General features: G+C 39.0%; 1 protein-coding gene across 2 annotated transcripts in view; it reads left to right on the top strand.

Moving 5' to 3' along the window:
* AGO2 (argonaute RISC catalytic component 2) overlaps nt 1-19,705 on the top strand; it is a 64,838-nt gene that overhangs the window by 23,275 nt on the left and 21,858 nt on the right. For both annotated transcript variants that reach the window (XM_071738451.1, XM_071738452.1), the window contains exons 3-13: nt 1,854-1,974; nt 6,804-6,985; nt 8,207-8,343; nt 8,473-8,607; nt 9,425-9,512; nt 10,042-10,189; nt 10,380-10,499; nt 10,860-10,982; nt 12,544-12,677; nt 17,003-17,187; nt 19,284-19,443. In XM_071738451.1, the coding sequence (XP_071594552.1) occupies nt 1,854-1,974; nt 6,804-6,985; nt 8,207-8,343; nt 8,473-8,607; nt 9,425-9,512; nt 10,042-10,189; nt 10,380-10,499; nt 10,860-10,982; nt 12,544-12,677; nt 17,003-17,187; nt 19,284-19,443 (1,533 nt within the window). The remainder of the gene's footprint in view (nt 1-1,853; nt 1,975-6,803; nt 6,986-8,206; nt 8,344-8,472; nt 8,608-9,424; nt 9,513-10,041; nt 10,190-10,379; nt 10,500-10,859; nt 10,983-12,543; nt 12,678-17,002; nt 17,188-19,283; nt 19,444-19,705) is intronic.

The raw sequence follows: 19,705 nt of genomic DNA, 5'->3' as shown, positions 1-19,705 counted from the left end.
GCTGATGAGATGTGAGCTGGAGCAGGACTAGAAAACACACAGCTCAGACAACATGCTGCTGTGCCAAATTAATACAGCCTGGCTACAATTCTTCACATGTCAGAGAAATCCCTGATAGATTTGTGTAGCTGGGTAGGGAGAATGGGCAGTGCGAACTGGTAAACATGCTGTGGATGCTCTAGGTTTTATCCATGAGGACAGCTGTGACTTGTACAAGGTTAAAGATAAACTCTGCTTGTAGTCACTGTAGTTCTTAGTGTGCTTGCATGATTTTGGTAGTCTAGTAGTTAAAAGGGCTGAAGTTAGTGAGTTGGTAAATAACTCTTCTTTTAACTTCACGTGGAGAAAATAACTTATTTTTCATTAAGATGTCTTCAGTCACATCTGAGAAGCAGCATTGCTAAACATGGTTTGAAGCTTGAAAACCTCAATTAAGAGGAAGCGTTAATTTCTAAATACAGTAGTTTACAACTGGAAGAATTTGCTCAGTAAAAGAATGGGTTTTCCATGAAGTTGGATGATACCTCCTTTCTTCCACCCTCCAAATTAAGTAGTTGTTCAGTTGGACGTGGCAGACCTGAGGCAGAAATTACTGGGTCAGATTTTATTTGTAGTTCTCTGGGATATCAGTCAAATTTCTCTCAACAGTCACACTTTTGTCTTAAGGCCTTGGCACACAGCAAAGAAATTGTCAATTAAACCAGTCTGCATTGTTTCCTTGAATGAATTCAGAGTTTAATCTCAGAATTTTTCTTCACTGTGATACCTAACTGGATATACTGGGATGGTTCCCTTTCCAAGTCAAGAAGTATGCCAGCTCTCTGAGCTGCTGGCTGGAGGCAGTACTGAAGACAGAGCATGCTGTTTTTTCCTTTCTGTGCCACTTGAGCTTCTTAATGCCCTTTTGCCCCAAGCTGTATGTTAGGGATCTTGTAAGGCAGTGTATTATAGACTGGTGGTGGATTTCAGATTCTACACTCTTGTGATACATACAGCTAGCCTAAAGGATATCTCTGGAGCAAAAACATTTTGCCAGTGTTTTGAAGGGTGTTATTATTCCAGCAGACCTCTCATTGACTGGTGAACTGCTTTGCATGACCAGTGTGTAAACACTGTGGTGTGACAAGAACTTTTTGAGTGGTTACCTCATTCATAAAAGTGTGTAACCTATTTCCAGCTATGCTTAAATGAATATTTATTTTTAACATGCATGGATCACAGTGAATGCTCACACCTCATTCATAAAAGTGTGTAATCTATTTCCAGCTATGCTTAAATGAATATTTATTTTTAACATGCATGGATCACAGTTAATGCTCACACCCAGTTTTGTTGTGTACATGAAAAAAATGGCGTTTAAAAGTAATCTTCCTCAGCACAATATAAAAAGTTTGTGTATCACTGTCATAGAACTGTTGTCCTTACATTACACTAAGGCTGTAAACTTGGGTAGTGTTTTGTTTTTTTTTTAAATCTTCTCAGTCTGCTGAGCTTTTAGTCCATGGCCCTCTGCAGAAAGGGCAGGGGAGCAGAAGCCCCAGGAGAATACCAAGCATCTTGTTTTGAGCTTGAGAGAGCATGAGCTTTTGCTTTTCCACTTTCAGTAGATCACAGAAAAGAGGAAGGAAAGTTTCAATGTGAAAAAGCTAAAAATGGCTGCTTTAAGAAAAGAGTTTAGTCTGTGAAAAGGTTATTTGAAATCAGATCAGTTAAATCTTGCCTTTAATGTCCAACAGTGGAGAATACTTTTATTTATTTAATATCCCTGCTGATAAACATTAGTGTTAGTGTTCATTTGCTACTTACCATCAAAAGTAAAAAGTTGAATTAACATAATCTCTTTATATTTTCAGAGAAATAGTGGAGCATATGGTTCAGCACTTTAAAACCCAGATTTTTGGGGATCGCAAACCAGTGTTTGATGGAAGAAAAAACCTTTACACAGCTATGCCACTTCCCATTGGCAGAGATAAAGTAAGTTTTAAATAGAAAAGTTGCTGATTGGAGATGTTAATGTAATATTTATAGAGCCTTTCTAATAACAGGTAGGAACTGATTTTACATTTCTGGAATAGATGTCTCCTGTTGCCATTTTGTTTAGGGTGTGGTTTACCAGGACAGAAGTGTGAGCTTCGTGCCATCAAAATGGTCACTCCCCTTTCCATGTCCCTTCTTTCCTCCCTCTCTTCCTCCCCACTACTGTGCTTCATTTTGCTTTGGTGAGATGGATCAACTGCCTGAGACCTTGGGCAAGCTGCACACTGGCACTAGAGGGAAAAAGAAAGCCCAGTTGAGTTTTGGAGAGGGGAGCAGAAGCACACCTGTGGGCAGCAGCAAGCTATTGTGTCAGCTCATTAATCTCATCAAAGCCCACTGTAGGCTGCTCCTCACTGCTCAGTATTGGAAGAAACTGATTCATCCTTATGTTGGTGCTATGAATCTTCTGCCCTAATCCTTTCCAACATGAAAGCCAAACTGATTTGAACAGCACAGGTTCAGACCTGCTAGCTTAGCCCTGGGGTAATTGGAGAGGACTTGCATGTTGATTGCCAGCACTCTGTGTGGGGTGGTGACCTCTTTGGTCACTCTGGTTGTAGCAGCAAAGAATATCTTGTGTCTCGTGATGAGTGGTGAAGCAGAAGGGACTGTGTTAGAACATGCTGACATTCAACCCCTTTAAAATAAATCAGCCTACGCTTCTGTGGTCTAATATCAGATTGAATTTTCTGTGGCCTTTTTGATTGAGATGATGAGCACTTAAAGATACAGTCATTCTCATTACCAGCCCTATGTTATGGTAATTCCCAGAAGCCATTATATCCTTCTGCTGTGGGTGGAAGGCGAGGCATGCACAAAGGGCAGGACTGTCCAACCCTGTAGAATTTGATTTACAGCCTATCTAGACAAAAGTGAAATGTAAGGGGAAAGGGAAACACAGAGAAATGTGGAAACCTGTTTGTAATAAAACTGGAAATGGAACTCAGGTCTTCCTAAACTGAGTAGCAGTGTACTACAGAATAGTTCTTGCTGTCCTTTGCTGTCTGGATCCTTTGCAGTGCCTTGACATAGTTAATAAGTCTGCCTCAACCAAGCTTGTAATCTCATATGTGTAATTTTTGTTTTTCCCAAGAAGTATTTAAGTGAATGTCATGCAGTAAAGGTCATTCTCTACACCAATCTTAATTATTTTTCATTAGCTGATAAGCTAATACCTAGGACAGCTGTGAAAGAATCATTGAAAAGTATTAGTTGGTTTGTAATTTTCATTTTCATGTGTAGTATTCCAGTTTTACAGATTTGACATTCAAGATTGCAAAGTATTTGCTGAAGGTGGAATGATAGTTGATGAGTTTCTTCCAGGGGTTTAAAAAGGTCCCCTGGATGCTTACAGATTTATCTTACAACTGTAATACTTTCCAAATTAAGGATGACTGACAGTATATTTTATGAGGACTAAGAAGTTTTTCTAAGTAATAGGAAATGAAAAATATTTTACCTGTGGAGGATAAACAAACTTGGATCAACTTAATCCCCAGATCTATTGACACTTTGTGAGGTTTGAGTTGACCCTACACAGATTTGGAACTGGATGAGGTGACCTCCCCATCGTGTTCCTTCTATGTCTGTCCCAATAGGACTCAATTCTGGATGGTTTGGATATTAAAACCTACATATACTAAATAATACCAGATAAAATGAAATATAGTGACTGTGTCAGCAGGAAACCCTGTTAATGCCTCAGTTCTTCATGTCTGTGCAAATGAATATTGTAACCTACACCTGACTAATGCTTTTGTTAATCATTTGTTAATCATTTTGTGGGGGACAATTCTTGCTGGACCAATGATCATTTGCAAAGGGTGGTCACTGAGGAGAGTGTTCTTAGAAGAGGTTATCACAAGATGGTTTAGATAGGGGAAAGAAATTAGTTTATTAAAAACAAGGCACAGATTAAACTATTACTCCTGGGAAACAGGACTTTGTTGGTTTTTTTCTACCATACTTTGAATTAATGTTATTTCACTGGAGGAAGAAGCTCATAAAGATAAATCTTGAACTGGTTTCAGTCAGACATGGGGAAGTCTAGCTTAATGAAGGAAATTTTTACATGATGCTAAATTGGTTGTAGCATGGTTTAAACCAGTATAAAGCTTGTAGGTATTTAGAACTTTCCTCCAGCATAATCAGATTAGGCTTCTTTGGCAGTTCTGTACAAAACAAATGGGGAAAGTTCACTGATTACATTTAGGAGTATATCAGGATTAATAAAATATGATGATTAATAGATTATACTTAATTTCAGTGGAAGAAGACATTGACTTACTTGCATTGTGCATCAGTAGTGGAAGAACAGGTGCTAAACAGAAGGCTGACACCAAATTAGCAATTGTTTTCCTCTCCTGTTGCTGTTTAGCTTAATTAATGCACTCTGTCCTTATCTTATTTTTGTTTGTTATTCTGGAGCTGTTTTTTTTTTTACTCTTGATGACAACTCTGCATCTTTTATGACTTTTTGTGTTAATCTATACTATCTTTTCTTGGCCTTTGTTTATCATACCTATTTTCATGCCTTCTTATTACACCTCATTTTCACTCTTAATTTCCTTAATTTCTTTAGATCTTTTGGAACAAATATGGGACATGCAGAATATTTTTGTAATTTTTCTCTTACCGAGAAATTTAAAATTGAAGAATTTGCAGTCCTAAAAGTGATGTTGTGGGTGTAGATTAAGGACACATTTTGTGGTCTTAATGTGTTCTTATGTATGTGGTTTTTTCATCTTGGTGTTTTGGGTTTTTGTTGTTGTTTGGGGTTTTTAATAAGCTCCTTAGTAGTATCTAATTCAGGTGAGATGTTAAAGAAAGAAAACCTGGGGAGTTGGACTTAAACCTACTTTGAGCAGTGATTCTAATTCAGCTGTTTTGAAGAGGGTTTGGATGCAATAGTAAAATTCAGCAGTGTGAGCTCACTGCCACAGCTTTGCTGCATGTAATGGGTATTTGCAGCCTAGCAATTGGAATCAGTATTTTTCAGTCTTTTATTTCTACTAGGGACAGAGACACTGCAACATAAATAGTCCCAATCTTCATTTTTTCCATTTCATCAAGGTGAAGGAGCTTTGTAAATTGAAACCAAGAGGGGAAAACCGAACAAGCAAAACACAAGCCAACCCAATTAAATATTTTCTTAGCTTAAAGGTGCCAAAGTTGTTAATAATCAACTGAGTTGTGTATTAACACTATTGGAAATAATAAAAATTTAAAATTTGATGTTGAGAAGAAAAGTTCAGAGGAAAATGCTGTTCAGGTATGACAGACATATTCCATCCCTTGTAAATGAGATTTAAGTTGAAGACATTTTGGTGGGTTGGTGGGAAAAAAGATTCATAGAAAGTTCCTAACTTGTGTCAGCTGAAAACCTTCACTTTTATTTGCACAGCTTTTCAGCAGGATTAACCTTCTGGCTAAATTCAGACTCACAACAGCCTCACAATTACAGACTCCAGTTCCCATTACTTTCCCATGGCCAAATGGCTTCTTCCTCAGCTTGACTCTTCTGGTGAATGGTGTTTGTACTAGAGGAGAAATGCAGCTTTAATACTAATTTTGATTGCCTGCTATAAATTGTCAGCTTTTTTTTTATGGCATGCAGGAAGATGTATGATTTGTGGTTTTATCTTTCCTTCCTGTTTTTGACTGAAGCAGCTCACTTCTTGCAGAAGAATGGATGATTTGCATATAGTAACTCACCATTACCCATGTGTTATTTTTGCAAGGTCGCTAATAACAGTTTGTCTGTTAAGTGGATGCCTTTTATATTTAAATTGTAAGCTCCCTAGGCAGGAAAATGCAGTGTTTTTGTTTATATTGAGTACAAAGGATACTCTGATCTTGTTATTTCTTTTCCTCACTCCCAGAAGAGCTGATCATGTTAGACAAGCCTTAATTTTAGTTTAAGAACTTCTGTGCTTAGGCTTTCTTTGTTTTAATAAATAGGAGAAATCAGCATTACAAGTAAGTACAAAGTAATCAACTGAAGTAATTTACCACAATGTAGCTTTTCAGTGGTTGGATTTCTTTGTTTAAACAGAAAAGCCACAGTAGGATATAACATGTCACAGGAATGCCCCTGTTACCTGCCTGATGGCATCACTGGTACCTGGGGGATCGTATTTTATTTTTTCTTAGGCATTTGAAAATAAGAGTGTTTTGGGTTGGTGGGCTTCATGGGGTATTGTTTGACTGGGAGGATGTTGTTTGTTGGTGGTGTATTTTTTTCTTCTTCCCCTTTGAAAACTTCCTGTGGATTTCATTTTCTCTCATTTGAGCGATGTCTGCAATAGTAGTATTTTTTAAAAATATAACTCTGGTGCTCTAGAGAGCAAATACTTGAAATTAATGAATCTTGGCAGGCAGTGACAGACCATATTTTATTTTGGGCATGTAGGAGCTGACGTGAGCAGTGATGCATTTTATTTTGTGTTAGGTCTCTGAAATCAGGTTATTGAATCTTCATGGAGACCTCCCTGGTGATACACAAACACTTCCAAATTATAATGTAGCCTCGGAGAAGGAGATAGATGCCAGCTGGGAAGCCTTCCAGCTTTTTGAAGTACACCTTTGGAATACCTAGCTGTACAAAGAGGCTGTTCCTAATGTGTGTTCTGTCTTCATCCTTGCTTTTTGTCTCCTCCCACACTTTATAGCTCTGTTCAGAGGAATCCACCATCCTCTCCAAACCCCTTCTGTTTTCCCCTTTAAATGGAAAGAATCATCTTGTTTGTTGTTTGGCATTGTTGCAGGTGGAGCTGGAGGTCACACTACCAGGAGAAGGAAAGGACAGAATATTTAAGGTGGCCATAAAATGGATGTCCTGTGTGAGTTTGCAGGCTTTACATGATGCTCTTTCTGGTCGGCTGCCAGGTGTCCCGTTTGAAACCATCCAGGCACTGGATGTAGTGATGAGGCACTTGCCTTCCATGAGGTGAGGGGAAGACCTTGACATTGTTATTTGAATTGCTTCAGTAACATTTTGGGTAGGATGCACTTTCAGAGCTCAACCACAATAAGAGCTGTCTACCAGATGGCATGCTCAGGCAAGAGGCATTATGGTGCTTTTCTGCTCATCTGGTGGAATTAGTATCCTCCAGCCTGGACACAAGTCCCTTTCCCCACTGGTGTCTTGCTCCATGTTTGTTTGCTCTCAGGTCAGAGAAGGAAGCCATCCCTGTGTGGAAAGTAGTTGGAGGCTGGTAGACATGTAAGAGTAGCTTTAAAACTTGTTACCTTGGTCCTATGTGTCCATCCTTGTGCAGATGCTTATTATCAATTCTGTATAAAGGATACCGTGCTAGGAAGACATAAATGTCACCTAGTATTCTTATAGAAAAGAAAGACTTTAAAATTATTTGGGTTTTTTTCCAAGCAAGTGGGAACTGCAGCATTTGCTGTCAAACCCAGGAGGTACTGGGCTTAATTCTGCTGCCATGAAGCAGGGTGGTTGAGATAGCTGTTCAAATTATGTTCAAATAACAAGTAAGGAACAAAGCTGAGAAGCTGAACTTTCAATTTTTAAGAGCTCAACAGGAAAAATCATTTAAATGTATGTAAATGTCTTTAAATTTCATTAAATTATGTTGACTTTATCATCACATTTAGGGTAAAAAAAATAAACCCCATTTTAGTTGGGTTTTGTAACAGAAAAAACAGCCCAAGCCAGTCAGTTTACACATCTTTATTCAGAGCAACATATTAGCACTGGTTTTCATCAGTTTGATATTTAGTGTGCAGTATCAAATTACCAAGATGAAAGGTCCATCAGAAATATTTGTTAGATCTGTTTTTCATGCAAAGTTTCCGTGGGCTTCAGAAGCAGCTATGCAAAGTGTGGGGAGAGATCATTACATTGTTTATTAGCAGAGATGTTTAATTATTTTCTTACTGAAGCGTAGCTGAGTTTTTAATAGAGTACAAAACATATTAATGCCTTTTGTTTGAATTAATAAGAATATTAAGGAGAATATTGCAAGTTAATCTTAACAAACATTAGTAGCCACTTTGTTGTTGTAACCAGCAGGAGTTTGAGAGGTGTAACCCCAGTCCTTGCAGAAAACTCGGATTATTGGCAATTGGAAACTGACTTTTCTGTGGTTTTGCCTTTATTGCAATTTTTTGTTTTTTACTTCCAACTTTTTCTTTTTTGCAGATATACTCCTGTGGGGCGATCTTTTTTTACAGCATCAGAAGGGTGCTCAAATCCATTGGGTGGTGGCAGAGAAGTTTGGTTTGGTTTCCATCAATCAGTCAGACCTTCATTATGGAAAATGATGTTAAATATTGATGGTAAGTCCTATTAAAATAATTTCTTGTTCCTCCTTTCAATGTAAACACCAAAATATACTTAAATTTGTTGGATTTCTTAAAAATTTCCTCAGTATTGTTGTAATAGAACATGAACATTTTTGTCTACAGTATCTGCAACTGCATTTTACAAAGCACAGCCAGTCATCGAGTTTGTATGTGAAGTTTTGGACTTCAAAAGTATTGAAGAACAACAAAAACCTCTGACAGATTCCCAAAGGGTAAAGTTTACCAAAGAAATAAAAGGTAATAATTCAATTACATAAAATCTGCTGCGGTCTGACTGATTAATTATGTGTTACCACCACACATGAAAAATGTTTTCTCTAGCAGTAGCTTTATTGGGAGGCAGATTATCACAGCAAACCTTGCATATGCTTTTTGAGCAAAACTTGAGACAAGGATAAATTTATTACTTACATATATTTCAAGACTTTCAGAAGTCTACTGGTAGATTTTATGATTCAGGCCACTTTGTCTTCTTTATGGGTAGCTGTGTTGGGCTGGTTTGAGATGGATAATTTATTCTTCTGCAAGTTGCTGGCTTTCAGGTAGCCTTTTTTTTTTTTTTTTTTTTTTTTCCAGTAGGCTTTTTGAAACAGATGTTTTTCTTCACAAAGAAGAAAGCCCTGTGGCCTCATTCCCTTGGCCTCATAGAGGCTGTATGGGTATTTATTAGTTCAGGGTTGGTTGCAGTAGTCAGAGGTCTCACAGACATTGTATGTTTAGACATAAAATATAAACAAGGTTTTTTTTTCAAAGAGGTTGCATGCCCTTTCTGTCCTTCTACCATCCTGGACTTCCATAGATGTACAGAACTGAAATGCAAAGAATGCCTCCAGCTTTGTCTGTGAACTCTTAGGACTTTGAGGCTTCACCTTGTCTCTAAATTTTTTGTTGTACTTTGGCTTTTTGAATTTAAAGGCTATAAATTCATTGTTGGAATTCTGCCCAGGATACCTTTTGGTGATCTAACAACATGCTAAATCATGAATATATTTTGCACAGCTTAAAGTGACACCTTAATTTTGAAGAAAGTGATAATGTGTTTTCCAATTTTTAGGTCTGAAGGTGGAGATAACACACTGTGGACAAATGAAAAGAAAATACAGAGTGTGTAATGTCACCAGACGACCAGCAAGTCACCAAACGTAAAGTATTTTGCTTCTTTTAAAGCATGTGCTTAATCTCAGGATGCAAAAATACTTGCCTTACTAATGTAGGAAAACTTGTCTTGAAAAATGATTCTTTCATTGGTCAATATATTTCAAATACACCTCAAACTATTTTCCCAATTTTACTCTTCTTTTTTTTTTTTTTTCCTGTTTTAGTCTGTAATGAATACAGTGGCCTTTGAATCAATTGCTTTGTTTTATGTCTTTGGTGGGGTTTTTTTTTTGTTTGTTTTATGGATTCCTTCAACATGCAGTGAAGAGGGTGCCCTATTGGCAGTGTAGTATTTCCTGGAGCTGTTGAGGAGAAAAGTAGTGCCAATTGGGATCAGCTTTCTAAACTTGTTTATTACCAATCTGCTTTTCCTCTGGAAAAAATGTCTATTTTTAGTCAGTGACCAGAGATACGTAGGTAACTTGGATATGAAGGGTATTGGGCAAGTATGTGAAAGTATTCTGCAGAGAGTAATGGCTTATTTTTATATTTTTTATATTTGATTTCCAATAGATTCCCACTTCAGCAGGAGAATGGACAAACAGTTGAATGCACTGTAGCTCAGTATTTTAAGGACAGGCACAAATTAGTTTTACGCTATCCTCACCTTCCATGTTTACAAGTTGGACAGGAGCAGAAACACACATACCTTCCTCTTGAGGCAAGTAAATTTTTAGATAACACTGGATTCTGGGAATGGGGGGTGAGGGGGTCAGAGGGGAAAAGGCTCAAAATACTGCTGCTCTTTTTTGAGTAGCCAGCTTCAGAAATTGTGTAGTGTGCAAAGGGAAAAAGAGAAGAACAGGCAAAAAATTGAGGTTTTATTTCCTTTTTTTGTGGGTATATTTTAGGTGTGCAACATAGTGGCAGGACAAAGATGCATAAAGAAACTCACTGACAATCAAACTTCCACTATGATTCGAGCGACTGCCAGATCAGCACCTGATCGTCAAGAAGAGATTAGCAAGTTGGTGAGTGTCCTGTCAAAGCTGAGTGAAGTGCAGTAATGGACATTAATTTTTCTCTTACTGTCAGTACATACTGTATAGATTCGTGTGCTGCACAGAGGTTATGAGCTTGTTTCTATAAGTTTTTCTTCATTAATCAGAGAGAAATACATTCTCACAAAAGGTTTTCAAGTAGGTTTTTTTGTTGTTTCAATTCAAATTTTGAGGCATCCATGTATCCTAATGGAGGCTCTGAATGTTTGGCCTCACCCATGCATAAGGGGAAGGGGTATGTGCCCAAATACAGGTTATCTCAAAGTTTTACATCTCATATAAAGAACTTCTTTTTCTGCATAATAAATACCTGATACCTTTTAATTGCAGATGCGGAGTGCAAGTTTTAATACTGACCCCTATGTCCGTGAGTTTGGAATAATGGTCAAAGATGAGATGACAGATGTGACTGGCAGAGTCCTACAGCCTCCTTCAATCCTCTATGGAGGCAGGGTATGTTGAATAGCTATCTGTGATAGCTTCTGTAATATGGCTGTTTTAAAGTAATTATTTTGGATGTAATGGGGTGAAGTCGTCAGAGGTGTGATGTTTAGAACCTGCATTTAAGTTTGAAAGTCTTTAAACACAATGGACATTTTGCATCTCCCTCAATAGCTGCTTTATTTTTTAATGTAAAGACAGGTTAAAAATGTGTTTATGTAAACTTCAGAGAACAATGTTTGTATTTTCCCTCACACACTGTTGTGAGTAGAAACCTGCAAATAGCGGTTCAAATCGGTGTATGTGGAGAAGAACAGACAAGTTCAGTTGTTACTGTTCAGTTTTACCTCCCCTAACTCTGAAACTTCTGGTTGGTTTTGAGTGTTCTGGGTGAAGCACTTGTGTTTAGGACAATTATTTTAAGGTACTATCTCTTCTTGTTGGAGCATTTACTCACGTTTTTTTTTACTTTATGGTGGATTTTTAGATGGTCTTTCTGACATAATCTTCCTACTGTGGTGTCTTCCAAAAAAAGCTTGAGAAGCAGGATTTTGTATCAGTTACATAACTTGTTTTGTTTTGATGCAAGATGAATGCTTTGATAGCTGGGATAACATTTGTGAACAGCTTCTAGGTCGTGCATTGCCAGCTGAAGCTGGTTCTGTTCCTGTGCACAGATCAGGCTGTTACCTTCATAAACACTCAACAGGAGAGGGCTTGTGTCTTCTACCTAAAGCACTAATGTCAAAATTGGGCAGATTAGCTCAAACATTCCTTGAGCTGACAGCTTAAGAGAACCCAGCTGTCTGACTAGGGAGAGTGCTCCTGTGAACTATTCTGACACCAGGGGAACAGGGGGAACAAGAGCTTAATGGTAGATAAGTGATGGAAAGTTGAAGTGAGGGAGGTACTGCCTTCAGCAGACACAGCTCTTTGCCAAATGTATTATTAATTTAATGTGTGTGTCCTGAAAAATTCCCATAAATTTTAGCTGTTACTGATAAGTGAGAAAAGCAGACATCATGATAAATTGTCTAAAATATCTTTTGTTAACTTGTTCACATTTTTTCTAGAGTTGTGTGAGTGGCAACCAACCACTATTTGCCTCTACTTAGTGATGTGTGGAATGTTTATAATAATTAAGTCACTCTTGAAAATTTCACTGAGTGGTTGTGAAGTCACTGTAGAAATGTGAGAAAATGTATGTAATTGTTAACATTACATACTAAACAAGAATCTGACATACTATCCATGTGTAATTTGTCTGCTCCTGATTTATGTAACTAAAAGAAACCATCAACAACAAAAATGAACAATACAAGCTTTATTTTTATGATCTTTATGTTGCACCTGGCTAGCAAGCTGTTTTGCTGCACTGATAAATAAAAATAATAAAATACATAATGATAAATAAAATACAGGATAGATGTTTGAGCATTGGAGAAAGACCTGAGTATATAAGTAGCCTGCTAGTTGAAGTGATAAAGCATCATAACAGGTATTTGTTACCCTGAATTGAGTTTTGCATTAGAGTTATGGTTTTGTTTTGGGTTCTTTTTCCTTCCACTTCCAGAACAAAGCAATTGCAACGCCAGTTCAAGGAGTCTGGGACATGAGGAATAAACAGTTTCACACTGGAATTGAAATAAAGGTTTGGGCAATTGCATGCTTTGCTCCTCAGCGCCAGTGCACTGAAGTTCATCTTAAGTAAGTCTGTTTTATGAAATGGTGATTTTTATTAGTTATAAATAGGTATGGAAATGTCACAGTTTCAGTTACTTGTTTAGAATATATGTTTTGTTAAATTGTTTTAATGTGTGGCAATACAAATTTACCTAATGTGAAGTTCTCCCTTTTTGTGTGCCAGTATGATTTCAATGCATCATGAAATGCTCCAAATAAGACCTAGCAAAAGCAATTCATACTACATGGCAGAAGTCTGACCAGTGAGGCCTTAGGACAGAGTTTAAGATGACTGGAACTATGTAATGTTGGATGTTTACTGCTAATTAATCATCTATCTGGAGTTCTCTAAGGCCTTTGTCATGGTCCCCCACAACATCCTTCTCTCCAAACTGGAGAGAGATGGATTTGATGGGTAGACTGATGGATAGACTGTTCAGTGGATGAGGAATTGGTTTGATGGCCTCATGCAGAGGGTGGTGGTTAATGGCTCAGTGTCTAGGTCAGCAATGAGTGGTGTCCCTTGGATCTGTACTGGGATCAGTGCTTTTTAGTATCTTTATCAGTGCTGGATACAACAGGATGAAGCACCCTCAGCAGATGGCACCAAGCTTAGTTGAAATGTCTGGGGGGTGGGATGCCATCTAGAGGGACCTGGGCAAGATCAAGAAGTTAGGCCCATGTGAACCTCCTGATGTTCAACAGGGCCAAGTGCAAAGTCCAGCACCTGAGTTGGAGCAACCCCCAGAATCAATACAGCTTGGGACATGAAGGGACAGAGAGCAGGCTGTGCCAAGAAAGCTTTGGGGTAGTGGTGGTTGAAAAGCTGGACATGTGGACTCTCAGCCCAGTAAACCAACCATATCCTTGGCTGCATCAAAAGAAGCATAGGCAGCAGGTCAAGGGAGGTTGATTCTGTCCCTCTGCTCTGGAATGTGACCCTGCCTGGAGTACTGTGTACAGTTCTGGAGCACTCAACACAAGACAGACATGGGGCTGTTGGAGCAGGTCCAGAGGAACACCACAAAAATGACCAGAGGGCTGGTAATCTTCCTCTGTGATGAAAGGCTTGGAGAGTTGGAGTTGTTAAGCCTGGAGAATGTTCCAAAGAGACCTTATTGTAACCTTTCAGTACTTCAGGAGGGCTACAAGAAATATGGTGACAAAGTTCTTGTCAGGGGCCGTTGCAGTAAGACAGGGGGTGGTGGTTTAAAACTAAAAGAGGGGAGTATCAGACTAGATATAAAGAAGAAACCTTTTATTATGAAGGTGGTGAGACACGGGAACAGGTTTTCCAGAAAGGTGGTAAATGTTCCATCCCTTGAAACAGTGGAAGTTGGGTTGGGCTCTGATTGACCTGATTTGGTTGAAGATGTCCCTGCCTATGTCAGGGAGTCTGGACTATATGACATTTAACAGTCTCTGTCATTCTAAGTATTTATCAAGAGTGAAAGCTTACATGTATGTTGGATTAGGGTTTTTTTTTTCCTGATTATATGGTATAGATTTATTTGTGCAGAACTTAGTTAAAAGACTTTTAAAAAGCAGCGTAACTTCTACACAAATGTTCTACCTTCTGGAGTTACCATAAAGTGCAAGCTGCTGTGTTTGCAGAAGGTGACCAGCACTGGTTGTCTTGTTGACTGAGAATTGGAATGAAACTTTCAAATTTGGTTTGGTCTTTGGATGGAACATGCTTGTTAAAGGACTATTGCAGTCTGTAGATGGATTGTTTAATTCTTTCTTTTGCATGCAACTGCTTTCCCTTCGTGCATGGGCAAGTGGAGCTCTTGCAGCTGCCCTCACAGGTGACTCAGCTGCTCTTTGTGAGCTGAATGCAAGACAGAGGTTGTTTGTAACAATCATAGAATTGGCTGGGTTGGAAGGGACCTCAGAGATCATCAAGTCCAACCCTTGATCCACTCCTGCTGCAGTTCCCAGACCATGGCACTGAGTGCCACATCCAGTCTCTTTTTAAATATCTCCAGGGATGGAGAATCCACTACTTCCCTGGGCAGCCCATTCCAATGTCTGATCACCCTCTCCAGAAAGAAATTCTTTCTAATGTCCAACCTAAACCTCCCCTGGCACAACTTGAGACCTCTTGTGCCCTCTTGTCTTGCTGAGAGTTGCCTGGGAAAAGAGCCCAACCCCCCCTGGCTCCAACCTCCTTTCAGGGAGTTGTAGAGAGTGATGAGGTCTCCCCTGAGCCCCCTCTTCTCCAGCCTGAACAGCCCCAGCTCCCTCAGCAATGATAGTGCCATAACTGTGTTTCCTTAGATGATTTGCCAAATAGCTTGGAAATTCTTCCCTAACAAGTGGGAACCTTACCTTTTACTTTTCTTCCTATTGTGTAAGGCCAGGGACTTGTTCTCTCCAGGTGCATGTCAAGAACTAAGCTGCCAGAGAATTTTCCCTCCTGAGCCATTGCTTCTAGTGGATGTGCTGTGTAGAAGTCAGTTTTGAAAGAGGCTTCAATGTAATGAGTCAAAATAAATTTGGTGGTTTAGATGTAGTTTGTCCTTACTGTGAAAAGACATTCCCTCACCCTAGGAATATGGCTGCATGCAGGTGCACCTTGCTGCCTCTTGTTACATCTTGTTGAGCAAGTTGTAACTTGGCTGATGTACATCCTTCAGAGTAAACACCTTTACAGTCCTTGGAAGTCTTAAATCATCCTGCTTTACCTCTCAGGAACAGGGAGAGAACCTTTCCTCTTAGATTCTGTACTTGGAGATGGACTTCTAAAGGCTCAAAGCTTGTGCCATTTTAGACTTGCATGTTCTCCCACTGACTGCTTGTAGTGGTGAGTGGGAAAACACTTCACATGCCTATTTTTTGGAAGAAGCCATAATCTTCAGGGCTGAAGCTCACAGGCTGTTATGATTCATGAAAGTTAATGATGGGTTTGGAAGAACAGAAATCTTTACACCCTCTCAGTGGGTACAGCTATTATCTGGCAGCCTTAGGTGAAGACAAGCAAGTTTTTAGACATCTATGGGGACATGCACTCTGAAATAGTAAGAGGCTTTGTCAGCACTGATGTCAGCTACACATGAGCCCAGGTGGTGGTGCTTTTACTGTGCTGATCATTAAACCAAGCACCAAATGAGGACATCACTGGGTGTGTCTGCACTTGTGTTTCAGTTTGGTTTAGGAGTCTGTCATTGGCATGATGCTCCTGAGAGTCAGCAGTTGCCATGCCCGTGCTCTGCATCAAGGAGCAGGCTGAGTGCACAGTCTGCATTTCTTTGGATAAAACTGGACTAGAGGGTGTACTTCAGCCACTAATGGACATTCAGCACACCATACCAGACCACAGCCATTCTGAAGAATCATCCTAGAAGCATCTTGCTGGCTCATCTTGTCATTGGTGATTGGAATAGGACTTAAGGACTACTTGTGCACCACTGATGCAGCCATGTACCCTGGAGGAGCCATGACTTTGAAGCTGCTTTCCAGGCTGGATATACTTTATAGAGCTCTAGACTCCTAGACTGAAGTTCTTAGAGCCTGGATGTGGCACTCAGTGCCATGGGCTGGGAACTGCAGCTGTAGTGGATCAAGGGTTGGACTTGATGATCTCTGAAGTCCCTTCCAACCCAGCCAATTCTATGATTCTATGATTCTTCCAGTAGCCTTGCTTACAGCAGGCACAGTGGCTTCTTGGTGTCCCTTCAAAAGGAGAGAAACAAAGACTACTCTGTCCCTAAGAGCCATGAGAAGGAGGCAGGCTGCAGCACTGCTAACAGGGGACATGAAGCAGTCTTTACTGACAAAAGACTCTTAAAAATTAGATTTTCTGTGTTTCTGACCGGTTCCATCAAAAGATGATTTGTATTTACACTGTCTGTGGAGGATGTTTGTCTGCACCTCCAGGATACACCTTTTCTCTGATACCTAGGAAGATTTTCTTGTGCATTATTGTTGATGTTAGATCAATTTGGTGAGACACAACTGCTGCTAACTTTTGTGGGTTGTTTTCCTCGCTACAAAAAAGAAAGAACTCCAGCCCTTTCTGTAGAGGTGAAGGTATGGTATAGAGCAGGCCATCCAAAATACCATTGTTGCAGTGCAGTACCTCCAGTATCAAATAAGGTGGAATTTGCTTTGGAAATTTAAGTTTTTAATAACAGTGTTCTTGTTAATGTATGTCCTTATCTGCCTCAGTCTTTGCTTCAGTGAAAGTTACTGAACCTACATTGGCTCATTTAATTAAAGATAAATTCCCAGGTTTCTCGACAGCACAACTCTGCAAGCTTAACAGCATTGTTCCACGAACAATAAGAACAAAAATCAAGATGAATGTTTCTTCCTGAGGATCTAATGGAGTTATTTGCATCCTTTAGGACCTTTACAGAACAACTACGAAAGATCTCCAGGGATGCAGGAATGCCAATCCAGGGGCAGCCGTGCTTCTGTAAATACGCGCAGGGAGCGGACAGTGTGGAGCCCATGTTCAGACATCTCAAGAACACTTACACTGGGCTGCAGCTTGTTGTAGTCATTTTACCAGGAAAAACACCTGTCTATGGTCAGTAAGTGCAAATCAGAAGTCTGTGTTTCACTCAGAAGTCTGTGTTTCACTCAGAAGTCTGTGTTTCACTCAGGAGTCTGTGTTTCACTCAGGAGTCTGTGTTTCACTCAGAAGTCTGTGTTTCACTCAGAAGTCTGTGTTTCACTCAGAAGTCTGTGTTTCACTCAGAAGTCTGTGTTTCACTCAGAAGTCTGTGTTTCACTCAGAAGTCTGTGTTTCACTCAGAAGTCTGTGTTTCAGTCACAGTTTCATGTAATTTTTGTGAAATAACTGAATGCAAATGATGCAGAACTGAATGATTGTTGTTCAACTGTATAAGTTCCCCTTAGGGAATGGGCTCTGAATTAATTTGATTCTTCTTCATGTGCTGCGTGATGATTTATATTAAGACTTTAATTCTTTTCAATATTTTTGTCTATGCTTTTAATTTGCTTTTCCACATTCTTCACGTTGGTTTCCGTTTGAGTGAGAAAGCTAAGCCAGAGCTTTTTTGAAATTGAGGAAACTGATGTGCAGTGGATTAAAATACACTTACTATAATTTGTGTGCTAAAAATTCCAAGTGATTAAAGAAGGAATGACCTCAAGGACCGTGTAGCTTTTAGAACATCTTTGCTTACTCATGTCATCACCCTTTGGCCAAAAAAGTTGCGTAAAGGAGATTTCTGCCTATTGATTTTTTTTTTCCTGTTCTGTTTGGTTTTGGTTTTTTTTAACTATTGGGTTGCAAGGGCACAGATGAGTGGAAAGGGAAAACGTGGTGACTAACGCTGTTTTTTGGAAGCAGACTGACAGTTATTGAATTCTATATATACTGGTTTTGATATGTTTCAGATTAACCATACATTTTGGTTTTGACTACCACTTCCTATAGGCAAGACTGCTCATTTTCCTATCCTTCCTCCTTTCTTTACTCACCTTGCCTCATTGCAGCAGTGTCTGCTATATTTCTCCCATAGATTCATGGATTCTTACTTCCCTAAAGGCTCAGATTTACCAAGCAGCTGCAGATTTGTTTTGTCCCATCCCTCACTCTCACAAATTTAATATAGCAGAAAATAATTTCCTAACTTTATTTTCCCAAGAATATCTCATATAAGCTAAAAAGGTAAAGAAGCCTTTAGTGAAGTAGTACCTTTTTTTTGTTTTGTTTTGTTTTAAATTCAGCCATGCAAAGGAAGTTGCTTTTCTCTTTTTTGCTCCATGGAAATTCAGTGCCAAATAACATTTTCACTTTTCTGCTTGGCATTAAAAGGGAACTGTTTCCTCTGCTTAACTACCGAGAGGATGTGGTACCACTCTCATCTACTCTCCTTGTCATTATCCTTAATTATAGTTCTGCCCCCTCTAATCATCTCTCTGTTTTCTCCTTGCACTCTTCAATACTCTTGTGCTGCCTATACCCACAGTTTTGTCTTTTCTCTCACCCTACTCCTTAAAACTTCTCCTGTTGCCAACAGGGGGTTGTGTCTTGGAACCTTAATTTCTTCTTTTCCTGCATGCAAGAGTATGGCTGTCTTAAAGCCTCCAAGTCTTAATTTTGGTGTTAACAGTGGTATTTGTTGTAACCTTTTGAATAGTACAGTTCTGAATTAATTTCTTTTAGAGTTTTTATGGGCTATCCTTTGCTAAACTGGCTTTTTTTTTTTTTTATGCAAGTGATGAAGTGGTAGTGATGGCCTGATTAAACTGGTTGGCTGAATGTTACTCATCAGACTTCTCTTAAGTTTGCATTGAAACAAGTGTTTCAGTGAAAAAAGCCAAAGGTTCTTCCATGCTGCTGATAAAACATCATGTAATTCTAAAAGTACAATTAGTTTAACTTTAACAAATAATCTTAAAATAAGCCAACAGTGCCTCTATTTATATTTAGGACCCAGTTACTGTCAGCAGATGGAGCAGTGCAGAGCTTTGAGGAAGTTTATCAGAGGCTGGAGTTGGGTGTGAGAGTTAGGTTTCTTCTTGTTTAAGTTTAAATGACCACTTTGCTAAATCTCTGGGAGCAGTTGTCACTGAATTAGTGCCTCCTACATTGTCTGATTTACAAGATTAGAAACTAATTTATTAATTTTTTTTCCCCTTTTTTTTTTGCAGCGGAAGTGAAGCGTGTTGGGGACACGGTGCTGGGAATGGCTACACAGTGTGTGCAGATGAAAAATGTGCAAAGAACCACACCACAAACCCTGTCTAACCTCTGCTTAAAAATAAATGTCAAATTAGGAGGCGTAAATAATATTTTATTGCCACAGGGAAGGTAAGTAATCTTCTAAAGAGCAAGAGGGTATTCTGTTGTTAAGGGAATATGTGTTATACCAAGATAAGAGACAGCATTTATCTGTAGTCATAGCACTTTACTTTTAATGAGTTTTCAGATGAACTGTCTTCTGTTTTCTAATAAATAGTCCTATAAAAGTTAGGTTATGAAGAGTGGAGAGGAATACTTGTTCCAAATGAAATTTATATTAAAAAGATAGTTACTGCAATCTGATCACTGAAGTGTACACCTTCCAGTTGAA

Source organism: Heliangelus exortis, chromosome 2 (assembly GCF_036169615.1).
Source record: "Heliangelus exortis chromosome 2, bHelExo1.hap1, whole genome shotgun sequence".
NCBI classification, from domain to species: Eukaryota; Metazoa; Chordata; class Aves; order Apodiformes; family Trochilidae; genus Heliangelus; species Heliangelus exortis.
This window is presented reverse-complemented; position numbering and strand designations above follow the sequence as displayed.